Source organism: Ahaetulla prasina, chromosome 4 (genome assembly GCF_028640845.1).
Source record: "Ahaetulla prasina isolate Xishuangbanna chromosome 4, ASM2864084v1, whole genome shotgun sequence".
Lineage (NCBI taxonomy): Eukaryota > Metazoa > Chordata > Lepidosauria > Squamata > Colubridae > Ahaetulla > Ahaetulla prasina.
This window is the reverse complement of record NC_080542.1, coordinates 31231578-31250923: the sequence shown is the minus strand read 5'-3', so window position 1 is coordinate 31250923 and position 19346 is coordinate 31231578. Positions and strand designations below refer to the sequence as shown.

Genomic DNA, 19346 nt, shown 5'->3' with positions numbered 1-19346 from the left:
TTTATAAAATAACCATAAAGTCTTAACAGAATTTGTAGAATTCTGATTCTTTTAGAGGGCAGTCAATCAGCTACCAGATCCAATTTTTGTCCTATTCAGTTCTTTTTAAATTCTCTCTTTTTTGAAACCAATCTGGTAATGCTACCCTGTCCTCATTGTTCCACCAAAAGTAAGATTACCCTGTATATCATCACAACTATATCATCCAATGATTCATTAGCAATTAGTAATTTTACAATCTGCATTTTAGAATTTTTCAGGTTGATTCAGGTTTCTTGTTACATCTTAAAAATCTATGTTGTGTAAATAAGAAATTGGGATATAAGTGATCTGAGCTAAGACATTTTGTGAACTTAGATTTACATCAAATTATTTGAAGTATATTTGCATATGGTCCCCAGCCTCTATTTTTTAAAATGATCCTTATATGAGATCATATTGTCAACCCCCCCCCAAACATCAGAATCTCTATTGGTGATAAATATTTGATAGGAAACAAACTTCCTTTTAAAAAAGCCAAGCCCACCTGTATTTGCCTAATGTCATCTCCAGTCCACTGTGCCCTTTTCCTCTGCTTTACATGACAGGGGATCATTTTTGACAAAAGAAGGAAAAAAGAATACCAGGGTTCATTTATTTCTTTGTATTCCACTTTATCACCATTTGATTCCCAAACCAAAGCAAGATACGAAACATCTGACATAATTTTCTAGTGAAGATACAGTTATGAGGTAATGATAAATTAGTTACCTCAATGATTTCATTTCAGGCTTGTAAAATTCACTAAATGTTTCTTTTTATGCTTTTTAAAATTCCACAGCTGCTAGAAGATTTTCTTGTTACGCAATTGTTTGGCTTTTGCATCCGGAACAGCATTTAGGTACTCTTGATATGGTTACTTAAGCATTGTAACAACTGGCATAAAACCCTTGTTTGAGCTTTAAAGCATGAAGCAAGCTTTTAAATAGAGTAACCAAAAGGAAAAAAAAAAAACAACCATTAGCACAATTTGATACATTATTTTAGAATATATATATTTTTTAAATGGCAAAGATTGAACTTTTCTATGCCATATTGACAATAATTATATTAGAAGCCATATTGACAATCAATAAGTATAATAATTATATTAATTATAATTATTATATTATAATGTGATATTTAAATAATATTTTAAAATTAAATGTTTAGATCATTACATTCAGATTACATATGATTTTAGTTGCATAATGGTACTTAATGCCAATAAAAAAAATCGGGAAAAATAAAACAGGCATGTTTCCCTTCATTAAATCTCTCTTAAGTTGTTTTGGCTGGGGAAGATGAATATTATAGTCCAAAAAGATTGGTAAACATAGATATGGGAAGGTTCCATTAGTAAAATAATAAAGAGGACCAGTTTAAGCAGCTCCTACTATGGGGCTACTTTTTTATTTGTATATATGATAGGGACATACATCCAGAATTCAGAGAATATGACTGATGATTTAGTAGAATCACTGTAAATTTCAACTTATTTGGGGGGGGAAGTTGGTATAAATTTTACTCTGATTGAAGACATTTACTCTAATATAAAGTTAGTCACTTTCTTTTTAAGCTAACTTCTTTTTATCCACTTTTGGAATTAACTTGTCAGAGGAAGAAATAGTATTTATAAAGTTTATATTTTATATTTTTCTGCATATTTAATTGATTTTAATAGTTAGGGTATGACTGTACACTTGGGAATGTGAAATATATTTTTATTAAATATATATATTTAATACTACAATTTATACTACAATTACATATTGTAGTTTCCAATATTTGTATTAATGATGTAGAGCCATAATTTTCCAAATACATGATTTCACTTTTAGCGATTGCAACTCTCCAAAATCATATTTACATATAAATGGACAAGGAAAATCATTTTAAAGCCAGGATAAACAATTTTGATAAATTGCTCACTTAAGCTCCAATTTTATTAAGAATGCATGATTTTCATGATAGGAGTTTTCAGTGCTTGCAATGTGTATCCTCTCAGTATAGGAAACAATAGTGACTTGGATTAAGACTAAAGTTTTTTTATTTAAACTCATGTATGAGATATAGACAACACGCATTGACCCCCAAGGATGTAAGTAAGTCCCCAGGATGCCACCTGCAGTAGAAAAGACTGAAGAAGGAAATGAACTTTTGTTCATCTCTGTGTAACTAGATCACTTCATGAGTTTGGAGACTGTTTTGTGAGATACAAGTAGAATTCTGTTTCATGATGAAGCTCAGGCTATGTCCAGGAATTATGGGGTTTTTGTGCTTTAGGAAGAGCACCTCCTGTAGGGGACAGAGTGCTGTGCCTGGAACAGTTAATCTGCTCTGAGAACAGGGCTATGTTGAGATGCTGACAGTTATGTTTATGTAACTGTTTCCTCCAGCACTAGGGTAAGTTGGCAAAGGGACTGAATTTTCAGACATAGATTCCAGCCACACACCCATGCTTAGGCTGTGATGAGACAACACAGGTGAACTGTGCAGAATCGGTGTATAGACACACTTGAATACATTCACATACCTTCACCTCTTTCAATGTAGTAGCTCTTTAACTCAATTACCTATCTAGTTGTCTTTTGATTGTTTTCATCATGTCCAAATACTGTATGGATTCAAAACTTTCTGAACTAATTGCACTCTCAATATATAGTATTTTAAACAAGTAAGAGTGAAAATATACTAAGTTTCATAGTTATGAAATAATTGTAATGTATTATAATCCAGATTTTACAATTCTTGATTGGCAAGTTTAGCAATGAAAAAAATCTGATAATCAAGAATGTTCTCAATCAGAACCTAGAACTCTAAGCACGTTTTGTCTCCATCATCATATCTATTGTTCTATTAATCCACAATTATCTTGTAATCATCATATTATTCAATGCAATGCCATGTTACTTGTCTCGTATATAGAAATCATCGATGAAAAGTGCAAGTTTCCAGTGCAGTTTTTCTTCTTCCTGTATGCCCCTTCATATCGTCACTTAAATCCATGCAAGAATCCTCTCTGACCAATGCTGTAAAATAAATAAATAATTTTCCCATACTGTACCCCCAATTCTTATTCACATCTGGCCTTGTGAGAAATGGAAATTTTCTGGGGTCTATTTCTGGAGTCTGTGCCCTGTCAACAGTTCTTGGCAGCACACAAAGAGTGTGTCCTGCCAGAAGAATATTATTGAATGGATTCTAATGTTAAATTCAATACAAATTCAAATTGTTTATTACACCCATAATGCCAAATACAGTAAAATATCCAATAATAAAACTGTTTATATACATCTCTTTATAAATAACAGAAAACTAATGAGTAAAATAAGAGATAAATAAGAATGTGTAGAGAATGTGCCCAAAGTTGCCTTATCAGGGAGATGGGCAGCATATATATTTTTAGAAAATTAAAAGGTCTAATGTTAAAAAGAAGCAATACCTGCTTGCTATGGAGCAAATACTCCCTAGCCACATAGCAGGAACCCTAAAGATGGTTGCATGGATAGTTAGAAAAGGTGTTAAATTTTGAGTGGTGTCCAGTACAAGAATAACATATCCCTATTCTATGAAAAGAATAGGGATATGTTATTCTTGTACTGGACACCACTCAAAATTTAACACCTTTTCTAACTATCCATGCAACCATCTTGTATTGGAGAAATGTTGTTAGAAAAGTTGCAGTTTGTTCACTATATGTCTTTTACATATGGATACTTTAGTAAGAATAAAAAGATTAAACAAGTGTATGGACAATAGATTCAAGATACATTCAAGAATAGCTATTCCTTTATACTGAGAACCCCATATTCTATTGCGGAGTTCATGTTGAAGTTCCCATTGCACCCCATTTGATATCAGAAGTTACTTCTGCTTTTTCATTGGCAGTCCCAATACATTGAAAAAATTGCCATTGATGCTAAGGCATGCCTCTTCTTCAGAACAATTTAGTGTCCCAAAGTCATTAAAGAAGCAAGCAACAAATAAGTATCTAAATAATCGACAGTAGATTAACTAATTGGCCAACCATATAAGAACATATTTATATTCAAAATGGGAGTGAAGTACTGAGCCCTAAATTCATATTCCGGAAAGCTTGTATTATGGCCAAAATGCAATATAATTTACCCATGGGCCTTCAATGTCATATTCTCTCTTTCCCCACTTCTCTTTTTCACCTTACATCTCCAATTCTTACTATTATACCATTGTTTCTGCTGATTTGTTTCAAATATGACACTATCCTTTTGAGAATACAAAGCTTATTGTAAAAAACAAAACAAAACCAATAGGTGAAAAACACTGAAGAAATTTCAAAAACTTTGGAAGAACCGATGATACCATTTTTGTTTTTCTTCATAGGTTCACCAATATTATCCAGATCAGAGCTGCAATGGGGAAGAAAACACCTCAGGGTTGAACCAGTCACTCTTCAGAGGTCCTTTTGTTCTGAGGTTGCTTTTGTTCTGCATCTTTGGGTGAACAGCAACTGGAAAATTAGGTCCATTTGCTGCTGTTGCCGCCATACCTTCCCTATAAATCAGTTTCTCACTTCTAAACCAGGCCTCTGGGGAAGCAGGAGAAGTGGGTATTCTCACCCCAGCCAAGTCTGCTAAAGATAAAAAGGGAAACCAAAGGAAAACTGAGGGAGTTAGTAGCTCAGCCAAGCTGAGGTTTATAATAAAAGGCCAATGGTGAACTCCAGAATTTAAATAGACAAAAAGCTTTATGTAAGCCATACACACTTACATAAAGCCATACACACTTATATAAAGTTAAAAAAAGATAAAATACCCCAAAAAATCTTAATGTTATTCTTACCATAGCTAAATAACTCAATTTCCAATCTTGTCTGAGGGAACCCCTCATCCTGGACTCCAGCCAACTTCCTCACCGGACTCCAAATGCTTCCCGCCAAAACCTGACAGAACCTCCCTTCTTTCTCCCTATTGATCCTTGGGGTAGATGATTCCTTCTGGGCACATAAGGCTGGCTAGTGATTTAAATGCCAGCTGCTTAGCACTACAGGAGCATATGCAGAAATTCAAAGAATACGCAAAGCTTCTTTAAACCAAGCTTTCAGTTGAGACTTGCCCAATGTGAAATATAAAATTCCATTGGATTCTTGATTCTATCTATTAATTCTAATCTGTATTTTCTACCACTTCTTCATTTGGATTCTTTCCCTCTTGCAACACACAAAATCAGTTAAGAGCAAAGGTATGACTGAGAATAAATATAATATAATACATTATTTTGTGTTATTCATATAAATAAATAATGAACATGGACCACACTTTCCCCTGTTGTGCAAATTATCGTGAAATAACTGGTTAGCTATATAGGATGTATTCTTACTGAGGACCAACTTCAAAAGTGCCAGGGTATATAAGAGCTTTCTCTCAAATGAGGATAAAGATGTCCTTATAGGTTAGCAGTTGCATTAATATGCCAGACCTTTTAAAATTTATTGTGGATTTCGTGACTGTTACATTGAAATATTCTACTATGAGTTTGGAATGGCAGTGTTTTGTAAAATATAATTACACCTAAGGCCAATCTTACTAATATGAAAGAGAGCTGCCCAAAAGGGTTCTTATGCCAAAGATATGGAGTGTTTTTCTGCCACTAAGGTGGAACTGCAGTAAAGGAATTTTTAGCTTCAGATGCCAAATGACATGGGGTTGGCCTGCATCTACACTTGCAACATGTTAAAATATTCAACCAAATGACATTCTATTTTGCTAGTTTCTGAAAACTCTCATGTTTGGGGGTTTATTTTGGTTGATTGTGATGCATTGGGTTAAGATTGTTGTTTCATGCATTCCTACAGATTTTACTGAAGTTTACTTTTCCCATGGTCTCTAAACCTTTATACATATACATACATATACACACACACACACACACACACACACACACACAAATATATGTATACACAGACACACAAACGTATATGCATATGTAGGCTTGAGAAACACGAAGCCGAAGACACCAGCCTGAAGATGATGAGTGAGACCTCTTCGAAACTTCACCAAGATATTCTCAACCTTACATGGAAAAAGATCCGAAAATGCCAAGACCTACATACCTATACCCGTGAAAACCTACGAAAACAAATATGTGTGTGTGTGTATGTTTTCTGAGGTTTTCGTGTGTGTTTGTATGTAGGTCTTTGGTTATTCGGGTTTTCTCCTGCGTAAAATTGGAAGTGTCTTGGCGACGTTTCGACGAAGTCTCATTCGTCATATTCAGGCTGGTGTTTTCAGCTTCGTGTTTCTAGGAGCAAATTGATTGCTCCTAGAAATACGAAGCTGAAAATACCAGCCTGAAGATGAAGAATGAGACTTTGTCAAAACGTCGCCAAGACACTTCCAATTTTATGCAGGAGAAAACCCGAATAACCAAAAATAGATAGATAGATAGATAGATAGATAGATAGATAGATAGATAGATAGATAGATAGATAGATAGATAGATAGATAGATAGGTAGGAGGTAGGTAGGTAGATAGATAGATAGATAGATAGATAGATAGATAGATAGATAGATAGATAGATAGATAGATAGATAATGTTTTTGTAGGTTTTCACGGGTATATGTATGCAGGTTTTGGTATGTTTGGATCTTTTCCTGTGTAAGGTTGAAAGTATTTAGGCAACGTTTCGATGAGGTCTCACTCATCATCTTCAGGCTGAAGTTTTTGGCTTTGTTCTTATGTGAGCAAAGTGTGGTTTTAAAACCAAAAACATATACATACCTATATATACACACACACACATATATGTATACACACACACACAAATGTATATGCATATGTAGGCTTGAGAAGCACGAAGTCAAAAACTCCAGCCTGAAGATGATATATATATATATATATATATATATATATATATATATATATATATATATGCACAATCTTAGCTTTATCCTTAATGGTGATGACAGATTTCAAGTCTAATTCCTGTTTAGCAACAACCTTTAACAAGATAGGAATAACACTTTTTTATTTGAAATAGCGTTGCATCTTGAAGCCATCTCTTCTGCCTCTTTGCTCAAATTTTTTTTTTTTTATACTGTGAGGAATCAGTTGCAACAGAAAAATAACCTGATCTTGTTGGCTTCATGTAGAAAGTAATTAATACATGACACAACATTAGCAGTACCTGGATTTGGCAGAAGCAAAGGTCAGGCATGAAGCCACTCACCCTCAAAGACCTCCAAGCAGCTGATTGCCACTGGTCGCCTGTTAAATTTGTTTACTCTTTATGAGATTGATAGTTGGATAACGGGAGGAAAATGCCTGTGTAACGGATCAGCACGGGAGCCAAAGCATTCTGCATACTTACTTCTATGATTGCGCCATAGGTCAAAAGCTTGCATTCCTAAGAATATGTATTTAAGTGCCTGGGCTCAGATGAGAAAGTTATGATAGAAGAGAACAGTAGCTTTAATCTTGGCCTCACCTACTGCTTTACTCATCTTTAGAATACTTTGGCAGGTTACTAATGCATGACTTTCAGATAGGCTTGAGACCTCTAAAAGGAAAAGGACTGATTTTAAGTGTTGCTTTGAAATGCTACAGACCATACTTCAAGAAGCTGAAGAAAATGACGTCCGATCAACTCCAAAATCCACTATTTAGATGTCATAATCCATTCAATGATACAAACCTAGATGAGCGTATTGGATTCAAAATTTTTCTGCTCTTTCCATTGATTCTAATGATGTCAAATGAGAAAAATAAATAATTTCTCCAACTTTACAGGAGGTTTTAAACATATAACTCTTATTCGTTACTATATATTTTTTTTATTTATTATTCATATTTATATACCGCCCTATCTCCCGAAGGACTCAGGGCGGTTCACAGGCATATAAAACACTTATATACAATTTAAAATAAACATTAAAAAACTTATTCTAATGCCCAATTATTAAAACTAGAAATATAAATATTAAGACCGATTTAAAACCCCTATAAAATTTAAAATCTACGCCAGTCCTGCACAGATGAATAAATGTGTCTTGAGCTCGCGACGGAAGGTCCGGAGGTCCGGAAGTTGACGGAGTATTACTCCGGATATAGTATTACTATAATAATAAAATTGTAGGCTTTTATATGCAGGGCATATAAAATAGGTCAATATTCCCTCTTTTTTCCAAATATTGGTTAAGATTGAAAAAAAAGTGGCATATGGATTCTCATATTTGGATGATGATGCCCAAAGCAAGATTTCTTGAAAATTAAACTAGTTAAAACAAGGGTAAATAACTTTGAAACCTGCCATTTTTGAAGAACAATCCCCAAAATCCATCTAAATACCTGAGAAAGTAGGATGTAGTGTCAACCCATTTGAGCAGATGTTCAGGATTCATACCTTTGATCATTCTCTGAAAAAGAGTGCTGTTGAAGAGTTTCCTAGGATTTCTAATAGGAACATGGATTTGAACAAGGGATATATTTTAATTTAATTAACACAGTTAATTCATGAAAAGTTTAAATGTTATAAAGATATATATCCTTCCCTTGATATGAGAATAGCCATACCCCATCTTGATTGGGGTCTAAAATTCTCGTGTTAGCTATTCATTCCTTTTTGAGTATTGATGACTGGTTGACAAGTAATACGGTGCCAACTCATCCAGCTCTCTATTCTCTGTGGGGCCTGCATAGTGACACTTTCCCTTCTATGGCCACAACTGTCTTGTTGAAGACAGAGTTGATGTCCCATTCCCATTGGACACTTATCTCTGGACAAGATAGAAATATTCTCAAGAGCTGTGAGAAGGAATGTAGCAGCCAAGGGGCAGCATGGAGCAAGGATGTGTGTGTATGTGTATGGATGGGTTACTATATAAATAGATGTGTTATGCTGTAAATAGCCCCTGTGCGGCCATAGTCTGATGACAGAAGGACATTCCACATTACCCCAGAAGTAGGCCCAAGCAGCTGTTGCTTGGGGACTCCTGGGAATACAAAGGGCAAGCCATTCATACTTTCCAGCTGTACTTGTTTTATTGGATTGGCATCTTTTTTCTTACTCTTTGTACCAACTGCTGCTTTGAACTCATGTCATGTAAGAATTGGAACATAGCCTTTAAGTGCTTTTATCATGGCTGGTACAATTAGCCCTAAAAATGGCCTGCGGGATGGAATATGTAGGGGACTGCATGTGTCTTTTCTGAAATCATGCCATTGCCGACGTGTTACTGATAAGTGTTCTGCTCATGCAGGAGAAGAAGCACTTGATAACTGCTTAGTAACTTCCCAATACACTCCCTAACAGGACTTAATTTGCTAAAATGAGAAGTGTTAGAGTTTAATGCCAAGTAGATCATGAGCAGCAGCATCACCATTGTGTACGTATCTAATGGTTGGTATACTGTCCTTAGAGTATTTTAGCGAAGACTGGATATCCTTCTGTTAGAGATCTTCTATTTTTTTCCTACACGGCATATGACAACTGAGCAGTAAAATATACTAGATGACCAAATAATTTTCCAATCTCCTTTATTAGAGAACATATAAGTTGTTCTCTATTCTCAAAGAACTGACCATCTAAATCAGTTCTTAAATAAGATTTCCAAGCATGTTAAATTACAGACCTTAATATCCTCAGCCAAATATAAATCATGAATGCAAAATGTTACACAGGGAGTCCTCGACTTACAACCATAGATTTAATGACTGTTTGAAGTTACAATGGCACTGAAAAAAGCAACTTATGTCCAGTTTTCATACTTACGCTGTTGCAGCAAGCCTATGGTCACGTGATCAAAATTTGGGTGCTTGGAAACTGGCATGTATTTATGACAGTTGCACTGTTCTGAAGTAATATGATCACTATTTGTAACCTTCCCACCTGGCTTCCAACAAGCAAAGTCAATGGGGAAAGATTCGCTTAATGACCACATTATTCACTTAACAGTTGCCATGGTTGGCTTAACTAGCGTGGCACAAAAGATTGTAAAAATGAGGAAAACTCACTTAACAACTTCCTTGCTTAGCAGTGGAAAGTTTCAGCTCAAATGTAATTGTAAATAGAGGACTACCTATATTCTGTCTTGGAAGCCACTTTACCTCATTTGTGTATGAGAAAGGAACATTATTATTTCTTATTTTTTTTCATATGCTCATAGATACGATCCTCTAACTCCCCCTGTTTCTGACTACTTTGTTTGCTCTGAAAACAAGATTTTTATTCTCTACTGTAAATCATCAGACAAGGGAGGGCAGATGAATATACATCAGTGCTTTCCCAAACTTTTTCCTCATTACTATTTTTCAGAAAGCCTGATGAACTTCAAGGCCTGCTTGTTTTTCCCTATCTTAAGCACCATTGTAATTTCAAACGATCACTAAAGGAATGGTAACCCAAGGACTATCTATATTATAAAAATAATATCACTGAATTATCTGTATGTCATTTCAACAAATTACCATTGGTAATTTCATCAATTTTAGGTCTTAATAGAAATTCTTTGGGAAATTTTCAAATACATTTTCATACATATGGCAATCTTTTAAGTCAGTTTAAATGTAATTTTTTTGTGTTGGGTAATGGGTTCATTTGCTGTTTCCCAAAGAACAACACTTTTACACAATTTTGGATAATTTACCCAGGTTTGGGAACCATTTATATACAGTAAAAATCAAGTAAGACAAACAGGAGTCCAGGACTAGAGAAGTTATTAACAAAAAAGGAGAAACAAATATCCATTAGTAATAAACTTATATAACAACAAAAGAAGAGATGTGATGTGGGGCTTAAAAATTGATTTGGTAGAAAGGTTGGGTAAAAACAGTGGAGGGAAAACAAGGCAAACTAAGAAACGGTAAAAGACATCCAACCCAAAAAAGAAAATATATAAATATATAAATGGGTTGCCATGGAGGATATTTTAAAAATAAGGGACAAATAAAGCTTGATGTTAATGCCCAGAGCAATGAGGAGTGAGCATCAACTCTCAGTATCCGTTGTTATTTTCAAAACTCCAGGTATGATTACTGTATAAGCATTAATTCTTTCCAGTCCCTTAATCCAGTTAGATTATTCTGACATATTGTTTTAGGAAATATAAATACAATCTTTATACTTTCTAAAAAAGTAGTGGTGTCATTTCACTGGAATTAGAGGCCCAGCAGGAATCATACTGGGAGGTGAGATGCGATAGGACCTTGTGATATTAAATCTCTAAGCCATAAATTCCCTTGCGGTGTACCATGCCATAGAACCTTGTGCCACAAAATGCGCCTTGGTTTTCTGGAGGCTGGGACAGGTGGTGGGATTAGTTGTTAATGAACCCTTATATAATAAGGTCAGGTGCAAGGTTCCAGTAGGATCCTGAGCCTGTTGAATGGCAGCTCTATCCTTAGCAGAGCCTCTCACAGCCCCGGGCTGCCACTCCCACCTCATGTTGGGGTGTATTAGCGCCTCCTCTCCCCACATCTCTTAGCAGCAGCTGCACCTGACAAACTTCCCATTCTCTAATCACTGTGCTAAATATAATGTAGCTGGCTGAGTCCTTAGTGTGGGGTCAATGAGGTGGGCTTGGAGGTATATGCTGGCCCATGGCTGTTTTCTCCATCCCCAAATGAGATGGAAAATAGAAGTCATTTGGAGTTAGCAATTAAAAAGAAATAGAACCATCATAGCTGGAAAAGGTTATTTTTCAGTTTTCATGGAGTGGCATGTGTAGATATATTGATCAATAAGAAATATGACAAATAGGAAAAAATCAAGGTGGCATCTTTATTAGTGCTTTTTAAAGTGTCACAAAAAGAAGGAATACATTATTCAGTCTTTGGAGAATGATAGCTATTAGATTAGACAACAATTGGACTGCTTTTATAGGCCATTTCTACCTGTCTCAATTAAATTGTAAGCAAGTTAGTAAAAACTATTTTTTTACTGATATTATGTAACAATTCATAGCTTTAAATAAAGCTCCAATTTGCTTAAAGAAGAAAAAATATTAATAATTCATTAATAATTCAAGTAACTTCTTGCATGGAAAATATTTACTAGTTAACACTAATTAGAAAACCATTGTCAGATATTCTGTGGAAACGACACGTGTATAATACCTAGTTTGCAATAACTAAAATATTTGGATTCTCATTTCTGTTTCTGTAGTTGAAGGATACAAAGCTTATGAAAGACTAGAAATAAAATCTTCAAAAAAATATCCTTGATTTGTTTTCATTTTTTCTTTGCCCTTCTTACAAATTTTTTGCAAGCTTTAACAAGTCTCCTTTATAAATTTAATATGGGGAAATTACCTAGATCATTCTCTTAATAATTAAAAGGAATATACAAGTAACAAATCAAGGAATTAGCTGATTTCTTTTGTATGCTCAATGTAACATCATGTCATTCCTGTAGCCCCTCATTTTTAAATCCACTTTCAAACCAGTCTCATTCATGTCAGCTAATACTTGTTCCTCTTCCATCCTTTTCTTTTTCATTTTTTTTATTGAAGTGAAATAACATCTTTTAAAATTAACTTCTGGGTCCATTGTTCAAAAATATCATTGCTTCGTTCTGTTTTAATAAGTGAAGTTTGAGTGTTGTTCTCCTTTAATTGTAATCTTTAGTTCTTTCTAGTTTCTTTTTATGTCCAATTTTTAAAGTCTTATTTTACATATTTTAAAAGAATTTTAAAAAAAAGCATTTTCCCACAGGAAGGACTTTTATAATTTATTCCAAATTCTTATTTTAAATTTAACTGGATGCTTAGTCCATTTGTAACTTTTTAAAAGCCTTTTGCTGTTTTAGGGGAAAAATAAGTTCTTAAACTTAAACTTAGTAAATTCTTCTTTACTAAGAATTGAAGGAAACTCACCCATAAACATATTAATCCAAAGGTCTCTAATAGCAGAAAAGCAGTTAACAACCAATTTCTAAAAATAATTAGAAGAGGAAGCATGTGAACCAAATGTCTTTTTAAAGGTGACAATCACAGTTTGAGCAAGATGGTTATTCTCTTTCTCCCAGAACTTTAAACTCAAAACAGTCTTGAGGTCTCCTCACTGGAAGCAGCTTTCTGTTGCCCATATGTAAGTGATCTCAAGTCCTGTCCTTATCCAGAGAGCAATTATGAAACCCAATCTTTCATAGAATTGTTTTCACTTTGCCATTTCTTCCCCCAAAGTCTAAGTTAGAATTGTTAGTAGTAAAAGGAAGGAGTATAAAATCGGTTTATTTGATTGTTAAAATAGATGTGTTGTTATATCTGATATTTAATGAAATTTTACTGACTAAATTCTGTTCTATTCTAATGACTAAAATGATGAAGTTTCATGAATTTGTTTATGGATAAGAAATGGAAATATGGGAAGAAATCATTTGTTGTGTTTTAAGATAAAGTAATGTTACTGAAGTTGTTTATATTTGTTGAGATGAAAGAAAAAGCAACTTTATATATTTATTTTCTTTTTCTTTATTATATTATTGTTCTTTTTTCTTCTTTGCATCTTTTTTCTTTTTCTTTTCTTTTTTAATTTGTAGTAGTTTGGATTGTTGTATATTTTAATCTTTAATAAAATTACAACTTTAAAAAAGCAAAGCACTTCAACTGTGTTGCAAATAGAATTAAAATAAAATATTACTATAAATAACATAACTGGTTTAGTCAGCCCATCTGGAACGATCTACTCTCCAAGGATTACTAGTAGATTATTTTGGACTGAAAAAGCAGCTATATTACTACTGGGAATTATTCTTTTCTTGGCTCTTGACTTTTCTCATTCTACCCCATTATGGATGTTTACAAAAAGCACAGAAATTAAATTACACAAAGTACAGCTACTTTATGCAGAGAATAATTGCCAATCTACATAGCAGATGAATGGGGAGTATCCAGGTTTAACTTATATTTGACTCTGCCATTTAAAACCCAGTTTTAATCAGCGAATAATATAATAAATGAATCGCTCACCACAATTACTTAAAAATTCATCTGACAACTTCTCTTAGTGCACTCTAATATTCAGTTGCATTTGATTTTGTATTTCTGACATAGGAATTATGACAATTTCTGATTGTGACATTTAGTATTGTAAAATTTGCACATGTTGATCTTTGTCATCTTATGACACAGTTTCACTAAGTAGCCTTTTTGTCTCTCTGCATCTTGGTGACACGAAAATCAATATTTTGCATTACAAAAAAATCATACCTATTTCACTTCAGGGGTAGTTGATTTTCCAGTTGACTTTCAACTTGCCCAGATGGAGATAAGAAGGATTGGGATGAGCCAGGCTGTACCAGAGAGGGCAATATTGCAACCAGAAGACGTATAGAAGCTGACAACTCAGCCAGATTGTGAGCTACAGCCTCCAGCTGGGAACCTTGATTCTTAATGGCAACAGAGACAGAACCTAGTTCCCCATGGAGACCTTTCATTGTATGAACCAAGTTCCTCAGGGCTTGTGGTGAACAGCAACATCTTTGATCTGCTTTACTTTGTTCTTGCTTTATAAGACAGTCTGGGGATGATTCACAGTGTTCAGAATAGGTGACAGGTTTGGCAGATAAGACATTTGCATCTGATGTTTTGGTCAGGCCTAGTGAGGTAGAGAAAAGAAACAGTGACTTTTCAATATCCCAATATATACCTTTAGCAGTTAAGAGAACAATTCTTCTCAGCCTGGTACTTTCTATATACATTGCATAAATTGACTGAGAAATATGGGAACTAAATATCCAATGCATATCTTCTATAATGGGTTTGCAACTCCCACAATGTTGACAGGGATTTCTATGATCTCCCAAAACATATTGAAGTCATAAGGATAAGAGAGTTTGCTCTGCAGAAATAGAGATGATCTAAAAAAAAAAAAAAGGAACTTTTTCCTAGCCTAACAGTGTAGATATTTCTTCAGTACTTACTGTTCTTCATAATTTACCTTCTCAGTGGAATAAATTGTCCCTCAATTGCCCATTCATAGTTTTTGAACTTGGATACTGTTGGCTTGAATTGAAAACTTTATTGGAAATAAAGATAGACTTTGGTGCACTTGGAACAACATTTTGTAGGAATATGAAATAAAATGAGATTTCAGAATTTTGCAAAAAGTACATTTAAAAAATTCCAGTATGATTCTGGTGGATAGCTGGAGTTTTCTAGAAATCCCTTTGCAATCATTAGTTCAACTTCTCTTTCTCTAAAGCAGAGGTGAGGAACTATGGCCCCTTTATGACTAGTGGATTTCAACTGGCTCAGAAATTCTAGGAGTTGAAGTCCATATGTCATAAAAGGGCCATAGTTCTCTACCCCTGTACTAGAGGGAAGGAGAAATGCTAGCAATAATTGCAAAAGTGGTATTGTACTTCTTACTTTGAAAGGGGAAAACCAGGGTAGGTTCATAAGTGGTTCTAAGCCATGTATTTATCCATGGTTTAACTATGATTTCTTAATAAGCTATAATATTCTGGATTTATCAGAGTCAGTGATATAATGGTTAAAGAACTGGGCTAAGACTGAAAAGCCATTAGTTTTAGCCCTGCCTTAGACATCAGCTGAATGATTTTGAGCTATCTACTCTCTTTCAGCCCCATATAAACAGCAATGGTAAACCACTTTTAAAAATATTGCCTGTTAAACTGCGGGGATTTGTCCCGGCAGTTTCCAGAAGACAAAACTGACTCTAAAGCGTGTTTGTTTGTTTGTCTCTCTTTCTCTCTCTGAATCTCTTTTTGCCATTTTCTTCTAAATTCTTCCTTACTCATTTGATGACATTTTATGATTTTTGAACATTTCTAAATACAGTAACATTTTCTCTCATGTTTACATGTGGTAATGTGATGATTTTCTTTAGATTGTCTACAATTCTATTGCCCCTGAGTATGTGTACAACATGTATATATGAATGCATGTGCATATTTTTGATTGCAGAGAAGAAATTACAAATGTGCTACATAATAATAGCTGGGTTTAAATAACACTAATTCAAAATCAAACAAATTGTATTACAGTTTATTGTGAATTTTTACCTCAATCATTGCAATTATTGTTGCAATAATACTAATGGAGACAAGATTAGCTACTACTGTTAAGCTGAAAATGTTTTCTAGATGGCATCTCCCACCTGCAAGGCTTGCTAAGATGTACCCGAATAGCTCCGCACTATGTTGGAAGTGTAAAAAGATATACGGAACATATTACCATACATGGTGGATATGCCCAAAAGCGAAAAAATTCTGGGTTAAAATCAAAAAGTGGCTGGAAGAAATAACTAATCAACATATAGACTGGAGACCAGAGATCTTTCTGTTAGTCTCTTTAACACGAAATATAGTAAGGAGAAAGGATACTTAATTTTACATATAATAACAGCAACCAGAATAGCTTTTGCACAGAAATGGAAAAATGAGAATATACCAAAGGAGGAGGAGGTGATAAACAAAATTTTGGAATGTGCTGAGATGGACAAACTATCAAAGGAGTTAAAAGAAAAAGAAGAGTCGGAATACTACATAATATGGAACAAATTGTATAATTGGCTAGAGACTAGAAACAATAAATGATGAAAAAAGGTGAAAAGCTTACATATATGTATGTGTGTGTGTGTGTGTATATATATATATATTTGTGTGTGTTTATATATATATATATATATTTGTTTTCTGACGTTTTCGCGGGTGTTGTATGTAGGTCTTTGGTTATTCGGGTTTTCTCCCGTGTAAAATTGGAAGTTCTTGGCGACGTTTCGACGAAGTCTCATTTGTCATCTTCAGGCTTCAGCTTCGTGCTTCTGGGAGCAATGTGTGATCGCAGCTGTTTCTTCCTTTTAACTGCTAGTGGGGGTTTGAACTGATTGGGTGGGAGCTTGGCTGTGCTCTGATTGGATGGGGTTTTTTTGTGCTCTGATTAGCTGGGGGTGTGTCCTGTTTGGGTGGGGGCTTGGTGTGCTCAGTTTAGTCTGTGTTGCAGGGGGATTTGATATATATGGATGGCAATGTATGAAAGAAAATGAATAGTTAGAAGGATAGATAGGATAGAAAAAAGAAACAAGACAGAATGGGACAAAAAAGAAAAGTACAATTAAAAGAAATAAGAGGGGGAATAAGGATTAATTATGAGAAGAATAAGAAAATGAAGCTGATGTAAAGAAGGAATATATGCTTTATGTCAATGTATGTTATGTACTGTTGTTCTTTTTTGTTAAAAAAATTACAAATAAATAAATAAATAAATCAGCTACTGCTGTTATATTTTTGATTCTTTTTTCCTTAGCCACCCTGAGTCATTTGTCAGTGAGATGGGTGGCTTATAAATTTAATGAACGAAAAACAAACAAACAAACAAATAAATCTGCCTCTTCCTTCAGGAAGATAAAGAAACTAACAGAAAGGAAGAGCTGCCCCATCTAGATGTCTACTATTTATTTCCTGGCATTTTTTTCCAGGAGAAAAATGAAATTATATTTCCCCTTCTCTAACCACTACTGTTCCTCTTCTCCAAACTAACTACATACCCTTCTTTTCTGGTAGCAAAAAAAGACAAAGGTAAGAATTACCAATGCTAAAAGGGAACCAGATAGAGATTCATTACCCATAGCACATCCAATCTTGGGCCTTTGTTACTCACCTGAGGGTTCCACAGGATGGGGATCTATATTTGATTCCTCCTGTTTTTCATGATTTGATTTCTCTTCATAATCTATGACTTTGGGTGTGGTTGTTTCAATGCGCTTTTCAGATTGCAAATTCTTTGTAGTTATAGGCAGTTCCACCTCTTTTGTGACTTCAAAACTATTTGATAATTCAAACAATTCATTCCTCATATCAGATGTGCTTATAACTTTCTCAGGCACCTGAATCCATGTGGCAGTGGTGATATCCTGATTTTCATTGAAGATATCATTGAATTCTATGTTCTTTGTAAGTGGAGACACTTCAGCATTGCTATCCCAATATGTGGAAGGCAGTCTCTCAGGGGCAGAGTTAAATGATTGTGCAAATGGAGGTGGTCCTGCTCCTGATGGCCTTTCTCTGTCTGATTCAATATCCCACATGGATAATGATTTAAATTCTATGGATTGTGAAATGGGCATTTCCCTCCTATTTTGAAATGATGACATGATCTTTGAAGAAATAGCTGGTTCCATCTCCTGAACATGCTGTGGATTCTCTGAATTATATATTGTTTTATCTACAAATCCAGGAGTTGTTGATCTTATTTCTCTTTTAGATTCTGTATCCCATGTGATGGAGGATGGCTGAAAATTTTCTGTGGAAGAAATTGACTCTTTTTTCCATTTGCGTGTGGACAATCTTGTTTTAGGGAACTTGTATGAATTTTTTGCCTGCGTGTGCTGCAATATATTTGGACTAAGTGTTGATTCAACAATATCTGAAGGATTTATTGGCTTTGTCTCATTTTCCTGTTCAATTTTAACACTTGGTGTTTTTAAAAAAGGATCCTCAGTGTATGATTGATTGAGAGACTTTATGTTTGACTTGTCTGGAAATTCCTGAATATTTGTGGTAATCTCTGCTACATCCATCACATTTTGGAGCTCTGAATTGCTTGGAGATACTGGCTCAGATGTGATAGAGATTGGTAATTCAGTTGCCTTTGAACTACCAATTGGTTTTTGGAACAACAGACGTTTCCACTTGCCTAAAATTAGAAAATGTTTACTAGTGACAGATTTACCACTGTTCTTTCCCCATAACACTAGTTATTTCTGACCATTCCCAGAAGCCAGGCAGATGTTCTCATTAAATATGCTTGGATAGAAATAGGAAAGTTCCTCACCTGTGCAGATGACAGAAGCATCTTCATGATGATTGCAGTTATGCTTCCCCCAAGGCTTAGAATGACAGTGCTTTATAGTAAACTCTCTCCCAGTGCAGTTGACATCATCCAACCAGATAGGTCCAGATCCTGGTCCATATCGAGCATTGCCTGGACTAAGAAGTGGAGCTCCACAGTCCAACTCACGGCATACAACAGCTGCATCCACCAAGTCCCAGCCATCATCACACACTGTGCCCCACTGGCCTTTGTACAACACCTCTACCCGTCCAGCACAGGATTCAGGGCCATCTACAAGCCGCAGTAGCTGCTGGCCTGAGATACAAGAAGTAGAAAATGGTTAAACAGAATTAAATGTCTTCCATCAAAATTGTTGCCTTGGAGAACATGATTTCTCACTGGTGTATTTGCTTACGTCATAGAAAAATATGTAATATTTGAAGCAATGGGGAAATGACCCTGCCTTGGTTAGGGAATGGAGAATACGTAGAAATTTGAAGAAAATAAAATATGTGCAGTGCTTTATTTACCATTCTTTGGATATAAATTATTTAT

The 19346-nt window shown here is 34.8% G+C and overlaps 1 protein-coding gene across 4 annotated transcripts in view; it reads right to left on the bottom strand.

Moving 5' to 3' along the window:
• LOC131198396 (soluble scavenger receptor cysteine-rich domain-containing protein SSC5D-like) overlaps positions 1 to 19346 on the bottom strand; it is a 47145-nt gene that overhangs the window by 12127 nt on the left and 15672 nt on the right. The window contains exons 7-10 of one of the 4 annotated variants that reach the window (XM_058182989.1): positions 18792 to 19106; positions 17619 to 18653; positions 14205 to 14592; positions 7014 to 8451 (exon numbers count right to left, since the gene is read on the bottom strand). In XM_058182989.1, the coding sequence (XP_058038972.1) occupies positions 14210 to 14592; positions 17619 to 18653; positions 18792 to 19106 (1733 nt within the window). In that variant the 3' untranslated portion in view covers positions 7014 to 8451; positions 14205 to 14209. Of the gene's footprint in view, positions 1 to 7013; positions 8452 to 11692; positions 14593 to 17618; positions 18654 to 18791; positions 19107 to 19346 lie in introns of those variants that run through there. The other 3 variants (XM_058182990.1, XM_058182991.1, XM_058182988.1) reach the window with 3 other exon arrangements.